Below are 12844 nucleotides of genomic sequence, written 5' to 3'. Positions count from 1 at the left end.
TGCCTTTTCTTTTTTTTTTTAATGTTCATTTATTCTTGAGACAGAGAGAGACAGAGCATGAGTGGGGGACGGGCAGAGAGAGAGAGAGGGAGACACAGAATCAGAAGCGGGCTCCAGGCTCTGAGCTGTCAGCACAGAGCCTGATGCGGGGTTCGAACCCACGGACCGCGAGATCATGACCTAAGCCGAAGTCGGATGCTTAACCCACTGAGCCACCCAGGTGTGCCGCTTACTTGCCTTTTCTGTCAGGGTGTGAGGAGAACGTTCAGCCTGTAGTGACCTTGGGCCCATTGCACCGCGGAACTTTCTTGTTAATCTTTCTGGTGTAAGAATCTTCCATTGGATTCCAACAAGATCCATGACCGTCAACGTGCTAAGAATTATCAGCTGTAAGTGGAGATAATCAGAAATCAATTCTGCACATGAAGAATCCTCAACCTGGGTTTCCTTCTTCCCCTTCTCTCCTGACTCCCGTCCTGCCACACCTCTGCACCGAATCTGCACCGAATCAGCCACCTGGGTAGCTTTTCCTCTTGGAACAGGTTAGGTAGACTGTCTCCTGACTCAGAGGAATTATATTTGTGGTGCCTTCTGCCTGGAAATGTATTTCCCACCCGCTCGCCTCATTCTTTATGTGTTGTTATTTCTAACGATGTATTTCACGTTTGATCGTCTCACTCAGCGGACTCCGTTGCTATTGTAAGGTTGGTGGGGCCAGAGACTGAGACTACAATCTCACCATTATATATGAAAATACTGAATGGATGTTATGAGACCCTCAGGAAGCAAGGAGATCAGCTCTACTGACCTTCCTTCCTTCCTTCTTCCTTCGATAGACACTTCTTAGGTGATTGCTAAGTATCACTGTGATGGTGTTAGGTGCTGAGGTTGCAAAAATGAGTAAGACCCAGTTCCACCTTCGAGGAGTTTAAAGTCTGGGGATAACAACCATGTAAATTAAGTAAAAGTCACTTTTCAAAGATGTCCTAAAATAGAAAATTTCAAATATATACAACATTAGCATATTTTAAAGAAGCCCCATATTCCAGCACTACCATTAATCAGTCACTGCCAGTCTTGTTTCGTCCATGTCTGCTCCCACTCTTTTCCTCTCCCTCCTTGACTTTGAAGCAGATCGCAGACATCGGGTCATTCCATTTGCAGGTGGAATGTATGATTTGCAGTGACGCAGTGGGAAGGTCACGTGCCATTCACGGCCCATTGTGAAGGATGGGCTGCCGTCTGTAGGGTCAGCAGGGCGAAAGCGGGTCCGGGCAGAAGAAGCCACAAGGAGGAGCGCGGATGATACGGTGCTGCTGCATGTACTGGTTTGATCTGGCCCAAACTGGTGTATGGATAGGGAGGTGGAGCCATGGGAGCAAGTCTATAAAGACAGACAGTTCCAGGTAAAAAGGTGCTTGTTTTGTATCCAACAGACCAACGCTGTCAAATCCTCCCTGGGAGACATTTTAAAGTTCTCAAGATTTATATTTGAAAAGTGACAGTGGGCATGGCGCATAGAGTGGGTTGCAAATGAGATGAGATTGGAGAGAGGGTAAGTAGCTGGGGAGTTGTGTCCAAGGCGTGAACACTGCTAGGATGAACATGGAGAGACATTTTGAGACCCTTGAGACTAGGAGAGATATTAGAGAAGACATGTTATACTAACATTGACTTATGTATGACACATTAGTATAATTTAAGTTATATTAGTCATAGTGACCTCTTCCTTTGGGGGTAAGTGAATGACTCCTGAGAGTCTGGCATCCGTGGAACTGGTGGATGCTAATCTCTGGAATACTGGAATCAGGAACGAAAGTTTGGGGGGTTGGAGAGTTCACACTGAGTACCCAGGAAAAGGAAGCATGGGCAGCTGTCGGCCGCTAAGGAGGTGGATGAGAGTTTTGAGAACTTACCACAGTATAAGGGGGCACCCACGTACTTTAGTACAGGCCATCTGAGCAGTGTCCTCAGGCTTCCTAGCCATGTGAATTTTCTTGATAACACCCTGTAGGCCTTACCTACCAGTTCTTAAAAATCTAGAACTTTGGCAACTCAACACTGGTTCTGTAACAGTGAATGGTTACAAGCACGATGCCTGATGTCAGTTTTGATCAGATCGCCATGACCTCTAAATCTCTTAGCCTTCCTTAAGTGCATTCCATGGAAATCAACCGTGGTCAAATCCAGTTCTGACTCCTGTGTTATCACCACCCCCCCCCACCCCCCGACTCTGCAAGCCATGGCAGAATATCGTTTTCTTAAAATATGAGAAACCCTCAAATATTGTACAAGGCTTAACAACATAACCAGAAATTTCAGGATTGTTGTGAGATTAATATATTCATTTCCAAATGGCTCAGAATATTATAGGTCACTTTTTTTAAACCCGGCATCAGATCCTGACTGGCCAAATGCTTGAGAATGCTCATACCCTCATGATCATGTGCCGAAGGCAGCCAGAGAAACTGTCAAGTGTGATTCATACTCATCAAAATCTGTGAATATGGTCAGAAATTGTGACTTCATTTCCACCAAACTAGCTCGTTCATTGCCACCCAGCTAGCTCACTCTGCTGTTCTTTCCAAATCTATGATTCTATTAAGCTCAGGGCAGTTTAGAAATGAGAAATGAGTTCAGTCCGAAATTGCCATCTGCTAATTCCACATGCCCATTTTGAGAGTGAATCTATTCCGGAATTTTTTTTTTTTTTTTTTTTTTTTAACAAATTGTCAACGTGCCAGTCACTTCCCTTCAATTTCAAGTTCTGAAGGTTCCTGTGACATGTTCTTTTGTGCCGATGATAGCTCAGCAAATTAGATCTTCCAGAGTCTTTAATTCCAAAAAGACCTTACACCGAGCACAGTCTGGTAAACCCCTTCAACAGATTTCCATGACTTAACCATATGACTACATTAAAATAAACTAAAAAGCATACTTTGCTTTTCTGTTAATAATAAACATCCGTGTTTCTTGATTTTACATTGAATATTTTGCACCTAGTGTAGCGTCTGAAGTGTCCTAGGTGTTCAATAAATATTATTGGAATTGATGGGATACTGTATTAGGTATTGATGATTGAAAAGCATATTAATTTTATAGCCTTGATCACTTTCTTCATCGTACCTGATCATTAATGTGACATCAGAGATCCAGCACACCCTCCCCATGAGGGATACGGAGGACGCCTTTTTAATCCCATTTTGTTGTAGCTGCTCCTCTCTATGGTCAGGAAACGGGGTTTTCCTACTTAGACCGAGCTTTTCAAATTCCTTCTGACTTGATAACTAGGGATTCCTAGTTTGTGTGAGATTCTGGCAGTACATTTTTAAAAAACGTTTATTTATTTTTAGAGAACGAATTGGGGAGGGCCAGAGAGAGAGGGAGACACAGAATCCAAAGCAGGCTCCAGGCGCTGGGCTGTCAGCACAGAGCTCGAGGCGGGGCTCGAACCCACGAACCGGGAGATCATGACCTGAGCCCAAGTCCGATGCTTAACAGACTGAGCCACCCAGGCGCTGCCACTCCCCCGCCCCATGTCCATTTTTAATGTAAATAGATATAGTCTACATTAATAAGTACTTAGAGTTGTAAGTAGTTTATAAATAATTCTGTCAAAGATGTCCCATGCCCTAGTTTTTGTTGTTGTTTGGTTTTCGTTTTGCATTTTGTGTGTGTGTGTCTGTTGGTTTTGTTTTTGGTGTTTTTCCTCAGGCCTTTGAAGGCCACTTCCTTAGAAGCAGTTGTTGAGAGAGTGCCGGGAGGGAGGGAGCCTCAGTGCTGCCTGCCTGAGGCCTTCCTTCCCCAGGGCTGGGTTTATGCTAAGCGGAGACCTCTGTGCGGAATAGTGGGGGCCTCGGGCACCAAGGTTATATTTGCCAAGGCAAGAATTAGAGGGCCTGGCAAGGTCTAGGGTGTTCTGGAGAGGGGGAGTGGAAACGTGAAGTCAGCCCTCCAGCCACCTGCCACGTGGGTGTGCCCCCCCACCCCCGCCCCCCAGGGCTTTTCATCACCACCAGCATGACCTAATACGGTCCCTTTAGTGTATGTTTTTGGTTGTCCTGCGTAAAAAACTTCTTCCTGAGACAAACTGTATTCCCGCCCAGACCATCTGCAGAAATGCTAGGAGCGACATACCTCAGAGAAAAATATTCGAGATCATGGCATATTCAGTGACTCTCTCCACGAATGACATGGCAGGATGGGGGTAAGCGAGCAAGTGCCGGGAGCGACCCCTCACAGATGCAGTGAGGCCGAATGAGGAAACCAGAATTAAAGTCTTTTTTATGGCAGCAGCAGTTTCACCAGAACGTTTGCTGAAAGCATTTATCACCTCCAAATCTTTAAAGAAGCTAATTAAGAAGGAAAACGCAGAGGGGCGCCTGGGTGGCTCAGTCAGTTAAGGGTCCAACTCCCGCTCAGGTCACGATCTCACAGTTCGTGGGTTCGAGCCCTCGAGCCCTGCATGGGGCCCTGTGCTGACAGCTCAGAGCCTGCTTCCGATTCTGTCTCCCTCTCTCTCTGCCCCTCCCCTGCTCACGCTGTCTCTCTCTGTCTCTCAAAAATAAATAAATGTAAAAAAAAAAAAAAGAATGAAAACGCAGAGTGAAAGTCATTCAAGAAATCGGGCTGCGTTATTGCAGTGATTTCTTCCAGTGGACTTAGCTTGTCGGGGACTGAATACTGATATATTCAGCTCCACCCTTCTCCAAAACAACAGGGAGCAATGTAAATAGAACGTATAATTTATATTATTCAAAATGTATATATACTTATTATTATAGACCAAAAAAGGTAGAGACACTAAATAAATGAGCCAGGAGTCTGTTCTCTTTCTTCCCCTCAACGTTGGGGATTCAGAGCGACACTTGGAGTTTTCCCTTGGGGCTCTGTCTTTATAGATACAGAAAATAGCAGGATTACAGGTTCATTTGCATTCGTTTGCATGCGATCTGCATACAACAGCACAGATTACATTGTATTTCCGGGTGTTTTCAGGACTTTTGTCTTCTTCTTTTTTTTTCCTCCATAAGCCTGTCTGGATACCCTACACCATAAACGACATCTGGGAAAGAAGAGAGCAAAAATAACCAAAGTTAACGATACAAATGCTTTCTGTTTTCATAGTACTTTGAGTTTTTACATTTTCCAGAGACAGAAGTACGTTGGGATAAAGATCAGAAAAGACTGCTAAGTCAGTAGTTACGAGAACAGTGCTGCTTCTTTTCTCCTTAATTGCGACAGCAGTCCCCCCCCCCCCCCCGCCGCCCCCATCTGAGTTGTTGGGTACAAATGCCCCGTATCTCTGCATTTTTATGTTGGCTGCATAAAAGATGAGTGTTTGGTGTGCAGTGGCTTCGTGGGAAGATTGCACAGGGTCCGTCTTCTGTTGACCTGCCCCTGGTAGTGAGACCGCCGATCCAGTTTAAATCCATACCAATCGAAGTGGATGGTCATATGGGAAAGATGCCGTGGCCTGGTTTTGCAGGAAGAAAAGGAAAGAGAACTTGAATTTGCATGGGTTTTCTTCCTTTTCTTTTCTTTTTAGCTGCATATGGGGAAATTCTTACAAAAAGATCGGGTGACACACTTTCATAATTTACTTAAATTCTTTGGAGGAAATAAGATTTCCCCCTGTTCCTAAACTTGAACCCATATTCCTTCAGCCTCACGCATGAGAACCAAAGGCGAAAAATAAGAAATGAGACAAATTAGGCGAGCAATGACTCTAGAGCAGAAACCTTGAACACCTTAAGAGAAATAGAAGTTTAAAAAGAAATCGATTTCAGTATTTTAATAATTGTATCTATTAGAAGAAGCATAGAGAGCGTTCACTATTTTGTAACTTGAGTGCCTCTTGACATGAGCGCTGTGGGTGTTGGGTCAGACATAACCTCACATTCCAGAAAGAAAGATGCACTAGGTGTGGTGGTATTGACATCAGCTGCATTGGTTAAATTCCCTACAGCCTAATATGGAAATATTTTGATGTTTTTATTTTTTTTTAATTTATTTTTGAGAGAAAGAGACAGAGAACAAGCAGGGGAGGGGCAGAGAAAGGAGACACAGAACCTGAAGCAGGCTCCAGGCTCCGAGCTGTCAGCACAGAGCCCGACGCGGGGCTCGACCCCACGAACCGTGAGATCGTGACCTGAGCCAAAGTCGGACGCTTCACCGACGGAGCCCCCCAGGCGCCCAGAAGCAGATGTTTTCACCGGATAGGTCTGCGCTATCTCAAGAACACGTTGGGCGGAAATGATGCCAAGGTTTCCAGATAGTCCGGAAAGAGCATGGGTTTTGAGTGGAGGAAGAGAACATCGTCTCGTGGTTCATTGGTTCCATCTGATTGGGGCGAACAGGATTCCTTCCTGGGGATGGCAGACAAGACCTACTTTTTTTTAAAATCCCGTTCTTTTATTCTTTTGCCTCTCTTGGCACTTACATCATCAAGGCTGCCGAAAGTGGAAATTTTGGGGACTTACTGCACATCTGGAAAGTGATTTGGGAAAACACAGGGGCAGCTGTGCCACGCCGCTCTAAATCATTGTCTGCCGGGCCCCAAGTCCGGGTTGGACGTTGCCACATGCTGCAGGGTGCGAAGTGTTTGCTGTCTTTGGCCTGGGTTGATTTGAACAGCTGCCTTTTTTCTCATATATTTTCCAGGCCCCCGCGTTACTGGGGAATTTGGGGTGATCTGGGCTGAGGGATAGGGACTTAAACTTTTTCACCAGTGGCAAAAAAACACGTCTGATCGGCAGCTTGGAAACTTGAGAACCGAACAGTTGATGTTGAAGGTATTGCTAGGAAAAAGGAGGGGTGGGGAAGTGATTTGAAAAAAAGCTATGTAAATAATGGCTTACGAACTTTTTTGGAGTGGACTTGACTGATCCAAGAAAACCGGTGATCGTGTTAAGTTGTACGGTTCAGCTGGCTGTTTTTTGAGAAGCCGGAATTCAAGATCGGAGTGCCTTGGCTAAAACAATACAATTCTTAGTGCCTCTGTGACGGGGCCGGGCGGCGGGCGGAGGGAGGGAGAGAAATTTTCATTTAAGAACGGCAAGCTATAGGAAAGTGTGTAGCTGTAATCTCTAGGGGTTTAACAAGTTCACTCAGGTATTAGAAGATACAGGTTTTGTAGTTGGTCAAAGGTGACAGGTATGTTTCCCTTCCTGGATGGATGAAGGTGGAAGTTTCTGGATGGAGACAGGATAGCCTCATACTTTTGATAGACTTGACATAACTCTGAAGGGCCCCAGGACTTCAGGGGCCCCAGCTGTTGTGGGCAGTGGCAGAATCCAGGCAGTAACTCGGAAGAATGGGTTCTCAGGTGATGTGGCTATAAACCCTGTTCCCCCCCACCTTCCAACACGTGCTTTGAAGGGAGCTCCTGGGTCCTTCCCAGTATGTACCGGGGGCGGGGACTAAGGAAACATGAGGATCTTGAAGAGTAGGGGGACCATGAGGACTTCGTTTCTTTGAAGTTTAAGCAGAAATGCTGGGTTAATAGAAGGCAGCCGGCCCAGCAGCTGTGGACTCAAGCCCATGCTTCAGCGGGCACTTTGCTCCCATAGTCCTGGCTGTGAGTAGTAGTTGGTGGTCAGAACTCAGTTCAGGTGTTGGGCCTGAGGTGTGTGGGGTGGGAGAGGGCCTGCTCCGAGGGGAAAGTGGTCGTTGTAGGAAGCTGCTTGCTTCTCTCTGGCTCCTCTGGGCCTCGCAGGCAGTGGCTCTCAGCTCCTTCCTCATCGGGGCCCGACTGGGGAGCAGAGGCGAGGTGAAAGGCCCTGAGAGCTGGGCTGGCAAGGCGGGGGTTTATTTTTTCAGCTGGGTGATGGGGCGGCATGGGGGATTCTCGGAGGAGGGGAAGCCGGTCAGATCTGTTTAGCAAGGTCACTTCGGTGGCGGGGTCGATGGCAGATTGGGCAAAGTGGGGAAACAGATGAGAAAACCCACCAGGGGGTTGTGGGTTTCCATGCTGTGGCCCACGGGGGTACATGTCGTAGGGCCGAGGCGAGTCAGGACAAACCTTAGGATCATAATTTGATTCATCCTGCTAGATTTCAGAAACCTCACTTTAAGATACTCTGGCTTGGCTTCCTCCCTCCTGAGTGATTCTGGTTTCAGGCAGTTTGCTGACGGCAGGAAAGCAGATACCAGCAGCAGGCTGACCACCTCTGGGCCTTTCCTCAGAGGCCCAGCAGCAGATTTCTGCCTTGACCGATATTACTTCCCTCTTGGAAACTTGACGGTAAACATATTGAATAGGAGGCTAGGCCCCCAGAGCCTCTGTGTCTGTCCAGCTTGTTGTCTGAGACGGACCGACGACCAAATGAAGGAATGACTTTTGCCCAGACATGTTCAAATGCTCAAACGTCTCCTTCCTAGATCTGTCCTGGGGACTTGGACACGATTACCTCAAAGGAGAACATTTTCTTGGGGTGGGGGGGAGGGAGAGGTTTTTTTCTAAAATATCATTTCTTTTCATTTCTGTTTCTCCTGTACGTGGGTTGCATAAGATCAGTGAGCGCAGACGCGGGATAGAGATGCTCGCTCCGACCCAGGCCTCCTGACAAGGCCTGAAGGTCTTTAGCGGAAAGGCTTTGGGAGAACTCTTACTTCCCCAACCCCACCTGCATCTGAGTGTGTTTGCGTGTTTAGACAGGGCTGTGGACCGTAAAATGGAAAGCGTGTGCACCTTCTAGGCTCCCTAAAAGTTGCGTTTCCTTGGTTGGCTTGGTAGGGCCATTTATTCTTACCAAAGAAAGGACACGTCGGGAGGTAAACAGGGGAGGGCAGATGTCTTTATGAATGAACGAGTGAGTAGAAGAAATGGCATAACTTACAAATGTATGCAGTGTGTGTCCTCCGTGTGTACGTGTTCAGACACGCATTCAAGGCCTCGACTGCCCTAAAGGAAGACTATAGTCTGAAACATTCTCTTGTAGTGAACATGAGTAGCTAAGCAAGTTTTGAGCACTTACTGTGTGCCAGGTGGACCGTGTTACTTCACCGCTTCTCCTTGGGAGATAGGTTCCGTGCTATTCCATTGTTACCGGAGGTTATCCGTCCAGAGGTTATCCGTACTATTCCAGAGTTCCCAGAGCTTAGGAAACACGCCTCAGGCCCCTGAATTGTGAGCAGCTGAGTGTGAACTCAGGAACGTGGGCTCCGGAGCGGCTGCCGGGGCCACAGACCTGTTCCTCCTTTAGGTGAATCTGTTAACGTGTGTGCTTCTCGCTTGTGTACTTGGAATAACTCAAGGAATAGAGTTTTTTTTTTCTTTTCAAGGGTCTCAGGGAGGCACAGGTGTGGTTCGGAAGCGGCGTCCCTCACGGGTCCTCAGCCCTCCGCTGGCAATCAGAATTCCCGGGAGTGGGGTCCTGGCGTCGGGACTTCTCAGGAGGCTCTGGTGCAGCCACGGATGGGGCTTCGGGGAGCCTCTTGCCCGGACAGTGCCTCTTCTGAAGGCGCCCGCCTGGGGGTTTCTTAGCCCTGCCAGGCGGGCAGAGGTGTGGGTTTCAGACCGCGGCCTTGGCCGCAGGCAGTCCTGGGTTGGAGTTCTGCCTTCTTTGCTTGTTAGCCCTAGACCCGGTGGGCACTCAACTTCTCTGAGTTACTGTAAAGGCGAGCACATAGTTCCTGTGTCCCCCGTGTCCATAGCTGTCGGGAGGATTTGGAGGTGGTGCCCATACTCCCCACTTAACGAATACCGGCCGTTCTTACTGTAAATGCTGGGGGGAGGGGCACCAAAAGCTGTAGGTCTCCGTGCCGGTGGACTCACCGCCTTTGTTGTTTTCCTGTTTTTTTTCCTGCTGCCCGCCTCGCCCTCAGGACGGCTCCCTGGGAAACATCGATGACCTCGCGCAGCAGTATGCAGACTATTACAACACCTGTTTCTCCGATGTGTGCGAGAGGATGGAGGAGCTGCGGAAGCGGAGGGTTTCCCAGGACCTGGACGTGGTGAGTGGGCGGCACGGGGAGGACGCTGCTGCCCGGCGGGGCCGCTCGGTGTCCTGCTCCCGGTCCATCGCCCCCTCGCGATCCAGCGCCCCCACCCGGGCCAGCGCCCCCTCCCGGGCCAGCGCCCCCTCCCGATCCAGCGCCCCCTCCCGGGGTCCGGTCCAGCGCCCCCTCCCGGGGTCCGGTCCAGCGCCCCCTCTCGGACCCTCTGACCGACTTCCTTGTGCCTGGACCGTCTGTCTGCAGGCTGCTGCCCTAGTTTGGGGTAAACAGTTCAGGTCCCAGAGGATTAATCACCCAGTTCTGTGGTGACCAAATAAATGCATATTGGCTGGGGCAGTATGACCGAATATCTGTATTCATTGAAAGGCTAGATTTTATTTTTTAACTTAAGCAAAAGGAATGTTTTTACTCTTGGCCAGCGTACGCTACATTTTCATGGACTCTAAGCCCAAAGAATGTCGAGGGTAGGTCGTTCCTTCTGTCCTTTGCTCCCTTCCTTTTTTTTTTCTTTCTTTCTTTTTTTTTTTTTTTTTTTGAAAAATAAAATTTAAAGCAGCCAGAAACCACCCTCATCTCTCACCTGGTAATTAGCATGCTGGTATTTTAGCAAATCTCTGCTCAGTGTGTTTTTATATCAGCAATATAATTCTTGCCTTTTTATTTAATATTTTATTATAGTTCCTCCATGTCATTAAGACCTCTTCATAATCACCGTTTTCCACGGCTCTGCTCTCTCACTGAGGTGTCGAAATTCATTTGGCTGTTTTTGTGAAAACCTTTATGTAGGATTAGTGCAGCATTTAAACTTGCATTTGACAGATAAGTAAATAAATAGCTTAGGTCTCTGTAATCTACATGTGTGCTAGTGTTTCCAGGTAGTACATTTGCTGCAACAGATCTTACTGAAGCTTCTGCATTTATTAATTTAAATTTTCGTCATACGTCCTATTTGGGTTCCTTGTGGTTCGGTGCTTTTCAGATTGTTTTATTTCACTGTGGTGACCCCTTCAGGAAGGGGAGGCAGAACTCTCCATGTCTCCACATCCAGGTCAACTCCTTTTTGATCATCTTCTAGATTTTGGAGGGGAGAAGGGGCCTCTATGGATCTGTTGTGAATAAGATTCTCTCTGCCTTTAAAAAAAAGTTTGAAAACTGCTGATTCACTTGTATCCTTTTTTTTTTTTTTTAATTTTCATAAATCTGCTTAGGGTAGGAATTAAAAAAAAAAGCAATAATTAAGAAACTAAGAACAGATCGTTCTTTAATTAGTAATTCCTTTTATGTTATAAAGGACCTATTATATAATGGACCCAACAACTAGTTTAGGCACCTCAGTTATTCTACAAAGGGGTGTGATTCACTTCTACAGTAAGACTCTGGCATTCCTGTGTATTTTAATTTCTTTCCCTAATTCAACCTAAGTGAAGATTCCTTAGGTCAGGAGTAACAGCATGTGACTGTCAGATAATTATTGATTCTTTTTCCTTTTTGTTCACCGAGTTGTTGGCAGTGGTGGTAAGAGTATAATCGAGTTGATTGAGCCCGAGAAGCATCGGTTGGGGGCCAAGAGCCACTGTCCTGGGAGGCTGACTCTGTGGCCCAGGCAGGCACAGACGACATCATTGCCAAGGCCGTCTTTCTTCTAACTTTGTCCTCTGGCATGTGTGAATGGCAGGGTTGTTTCCTTTTTTTCAAATATTTTTTAGTGTTTGTTTTTAAGAGAGAGAGACAGAGCACAAGTTGGGGAGGGGCAGAGAGAGAGGGAGACACAGAGTCCAAAGCAGGCTCCAGGATCTGAGCCATCAGCACAGAGCCCGATGCGGGGCTTGAACCCACAAACCGTGAGATCACAACCTGAGCCAAAGTTGGACGCTTAACCGACTGAGCCACCCAGGCGCCTCCCCTCCCCCCGCTTTTCCTTTTTTAATTTTTTTTTTAATGTTTAATTTTGAGAGAGACAAGTTGGGGAGGGGCAGGGAGAGAGGGAGCTGTTTCCTTTTCTTAACAAAAGTAACCTCACGTGGGAGAAGACTCGGTTAAAATTAGGCTCTTCTTTTGGGGCATAGTTAATGAGAAAAGACTTTTGGGGGTTAAGATGGCAGCGGAACGACGACGTAAAAGTTGCACTGAACTCTTGGATATCGTAATTTTGACTTTGAACGGTAGCCCGGCAGCATGCTTGGTGGCTTCCTTTTGGAAGAAATGGTGACATTTGCCATGCGAGGAAAGGATTGCTGTGAATTGGTAGGTGATCCCCTGCTCTTGCCAAAATTCTAGCTGGTTAAGAGTTGGGGTCCCCATAATCCTCGCAAGGTGCTTAGGAACCTCGGAGGGCAGCGTCTAGGTAGGGAAGAAAGCCTGTTTGGCAGTGGGGCAAATAACTTCCTCCCGGTTAGACAGATGGGCCTAATTGGGTGTGTTCGGTTCCAGAGCTGCAAAAGACAGTCTGGGGAGGAAAAAAAAAACCTCCGGATGAGCTTAATTAGTTCTCATCAAAGGTGCAGCAATGTGGTAGTGGGTAAAATTGATGGGAGCTCATTCGAGCCAGGCTGGAAACTTCATTCACTCCTTAGACTGTAGTTTGGGAGAAAAGGAAGATCCCAGATGGGCACATTCAGGTTCTCTTTCTATGAAATCACAGGCAGGTTGCAGAGGTATAGGGGAGCTCGTAGACCGCTGACCGTCAGGTTAGATGCCATGCGTCCCGTGTGTCATTTGCGTGCTTCCGGAGTCTAGAAGTCCATGTTAGATGCGTCTTAAGCTGTTTTGAGGTCATCCATCATTCATTCAGGCCGGGTATGCAACCATAGCTACATATTCAAAGTTCCCTCTCCGGGTGGTTAGCTCATCACAGACTAAGTCCTGATGGGAAGTCATTTTCTTG

General features: G+C 47.2%; 1 protein-coding gene across 2 annotated transcripts in view; it reads left to right on the top strand.

The window, feature by feature from the left end:
* The window catches only part of SASH1 (SAM and SH3 domain containing 1), a 198006-nt gene that overhangs the window by 33873 nt on the left and 151289 nt on the right, over nt 1-12844 (top strand). For both annotated transcript variants that reach the window (XM_047102450.1, XM_047102449.1), the window contains exon 2: nt 9829-9957. In XM_047102450.1, coding sequence (XP_046958406.1) covers nt 9829-9957 — 129 coding nt within the window. The remainder of the gene's footprint in view (nt 1-9828; nt 9958-12844) is intronic.

This window comes from Lynx rufus, unplaced genomic scaffold, assembly GCF_022079265.1.
Source record: "Lynx rufus isolate CCGP_SWC_20201006 ecotype Redwood Valley unplaced genomic scaffold, mLynRuf1.p SCAF_6, whole genome shotgun sequence".
NCBI lineage: Eukaryota > Metazoa > Chordata > Mammalia > Carnivora > Felidae > Lynx > Lynx rufus.
This window is presented reverse-complemented; position numbering and strand designations above follow the sequence as displayed.